This window comes from Orycteropus afer, unplaced genomic scaffold (genome assembly GCF_000298275.1).
Source record: "Orycteropus afer afer isolate SDZICR_OR568_19922 unplaced genomic scaffold, OryAfe1.0 scaffold00020, whole genome shotgun sequence".
In the NCBI taxonomy this organism is placed as follows: Eukaryota; Metazoa; Chordata; class Mammalia; order Tubulidentata; family Orycteropodidae; genus Orycteropus; species Orycteropus afer.
Genome location: NW_006921607.1, coordinates 16,047,202 through 16,050,137, shown reverse-complemented (window position 1 = coordinate 16,050,137; position 2,936 = coordinate 16,047,202). Strand labels below are relative to the sequence as shown.

Here is a 2,936-nt window from a genome sequence, read left to right as displayed (position 1 = left end):
AAAAAAAAAAAAGAAAGAAAGAAACCTGCCACAACTCTCATTCTGTTCACGTATCACTCTTCATTACTTCCAGCTGTGGCTCGTAAGACACACTATGACCTTCACCTTCTTTCCAGTCTTAATACTCACCAGCTCTAAAACACGTCTGGACTCCAGTATCCCTAACCACAATATCCACTGGACTGGAACATCTCCCCTGACAGCTCCCACTGATCATTCAAGACCTATTTCAAATGCCATTTCCTTTAGGAGGCCTCTCCATGCCCTTCTTTCAACTCCTGTCTCTACCCACCATGATATTTCCTGGTAGGAGGGGTTTCTCCATAGCACTGAGTAACTGTGGAGAGTCCATTTATATTTACATCTCTAACAGTATTTCTTTGATCCCACTTCTTCAACTGTAATTATCTGAGGACAAAAACTGTCTTACACATCTCTGAATGGGTCCCCATGGTTCCTTTCAGAGAACAGCTATTCAATTACTATTCTGGAATAACAACAAATTAAAGCCAACCATTACTTTGGTACCATCAAAGAAATTAAAAGCCTCAAAAGTCTAACCAAAAAAGTACAGTGAGATAAAACTATTTCCTCATTGAGAAAAGACCTTAAAAACCCAAGTGATAACAGAAGAGAGTTCTCAGTGATCGAATCCTTCCAACTCAATCCAAGTGTAAAGACAGAAAACACGTACTCACTTGTGGAATCTGCGTGCTTTTTCCACATCCTGTTTCTCCAACAATCACCACTGTCTGATAGTTTTCTACCAAGTAAAGTATATGATTCCTAAGCTGAAAAAGAAAGAAAATTAAATAACCACACATTGTCTCAAAAGACCTAAACACAGATATTTAAACACTGTGAAATGAGCTGCTGGCCAACGGAAAGCAAACTTTGAAAAGGACTCCAAAAGTGTGTTTCCATTCGTGGGTACTCTTGGTAGCAGTGTGAGCTGATGGAAGCTGAGTGTGATATCTATGCAAATATGTAACGCACACACTCTTCGATTCAAGATTCTCACCTGTCGGAAGTTATGCTACAAACGCTAGAACATGTACATAAACTGTGTACACAGGCACATTCACTGTGGCACTATTTATCATGGCAAAAGAGTGCAACAGCCTACATCTCTATCAACAGGGGAATGGTTAAATCAATGAAACATAACATCAGTTTGTCTGGCCTTTTTTCCACAGAGCTGCTGGGAAGGTTCATACCACCAACCTTTAGGTTCATGGCCGATCACAATCCACTTCTGACACCCAGGGACCCTCTTATCATTTTAATTTCATTAATGTGTTTTAAATTCTTTTGTTTTTTTCATTTGTTGTCATTTCATCTATTTCATCTTATAAACTCAGCTGGGGGATGAAGAACAGTCAAGAAAAGGCCAAACTTTAAATTCGAATTATCTCTGAACTTGAGAGTTGACTACATGTCAGACATTTTGCTAAAAGCTCTATGGATCGTCTCATTGGTCCTCATAAGAATCCTATGAGGCAGCTACTACTACCATCTGCCCTTATTCTATAGATAAGACAGCACGGCAAAGCAAGATCGCACAGCACACAAGTGGTGAAGCTTGGCTGTGAACCCTCAAGTCTAGCTCCAGAGTCCAGATGCTTCACTGAGGCTCAAACTGCATCCTTCAGTGGTGAGGAAACAACAGTGAACCTATAATCTTATTTTCTGAAGACCAAACCAGGAACACTCACACATAATGGAGGAGATTAGTCATTTGAGGAAGCCCAGAGACTGTCAGAACATGAGTGGCTAAATGTTTGGGGCAAGGTGAGTTGGTTAAATTAAGAAGGCTGCTGTTTCATATCTGTTTGGAAAAAGAACATACTAATAGCAGAGGGATTATCAACATAGTCTAGGCAAAGGGACTCCCTAAGTGGAAGAAGTCGACAGCTTTCAAACCCACCATCATCCAAGAAAGGGATGCAGGTGCTTGTGGCCACACATACCGGGCTCACTCTAGAGGCAACCAGTATGGCAGGAGAGGTCATCGCCCTTTATCAGGGGCTGTACAAAATAAGTATCTTTCAGGAATCTATAAACCATCTTTGGCTCTGAGCACATTTCTTGATTACAATTGGCTTCCCAGGTGAACTTGCAATAGGGAGAAATGTGTCAATCAATGAGCACAGCAAGTGTGTGCTGGAGAACTCCCACTCACTGTAAAGGGATATATTCTGAATTCTAGTTGACACTTCAGCCTCCTGTTGTGCATCCATGACCCAAGGACTCAGAAATTGAGTGCCTGCAAGTGTGTGTGGTACGCAGTAACTCCACCAAAATCCTGTCACTGCCTGAGCGGGAGTCAGGGGGACTACTAACCCAGCTCTTCAACTGCAACAGCCTCCTATTCCTAATTATTCTTTAAAGAACTATGCCTTTAAAAAGAAAGATAACATGTTAGTAATTCATTGTAGATACAGAGAAGTTCACTGTGCTATTTCTCTACTTTTCTGAATATATGAAATTGTCCATAACGGAAAGCAATGGGGTGGGGGGGAAAGAAGGTCATTTCCATCTTTTCCCATTTTTTCAGTGAGATCTAACTGGTCAAGAATAAGTAGACCTCTGAGTTCACTGTGTTCTAACGAATCAAGAAGAGTCAGAGAGCATTCACCCTTGGATGCCAAGTACAAAGCAGATGCGGCCATGATGCCGGCCCACGGACTGAACGTGCTTAGTCAACATACCTTGAACACTGGCAGTTTCTGCCTCTGCTGCTCTATAGAAAGGGCAGCATAAGGATTGTAAACAATGGAGGCCACAGAGTTTTCCGCTTGACTTTGTCTCTCTTCAGAGATGCTGACACCTGGCCCCTCTGTACCTGCAGCAGAAGTGGTATTTCAGATTCTCTGACACAGTGAACAGAAAAATGTGTGAAAGTCACAAATTTTCAAATACACATGAAAGCAATG

At 41.7% G+C, this 2,936-nt stretch overlaps 1 protein-coding gene across 1 annotated transcript in view; it reads right to left on the bottom strand.

Moving 5' to 3' along the window:
• DHX35 (DEAH-box helicase 35) overlaps positions 1-2,936 on the bottom strand; it is a 101,070-nt gene that overhangs the window by 88,936 nt on the left and 9,198 nt on the right. The window contains exons 2-3 of the mRNA XM_007934751.1: positions 2,712-2,845; positions 699-791 (exon numbers count right to left, since the gene is read on the bottom strand). Of these exons, the coding sequence (XP_007932942.1) occupies positions 699-791; positions 2,712-2,845 (227 nt within the window). The remainder of the gene's footprint in view (positions 1-698; positions 792-2,711; positions 2,846-2,936) is intronic.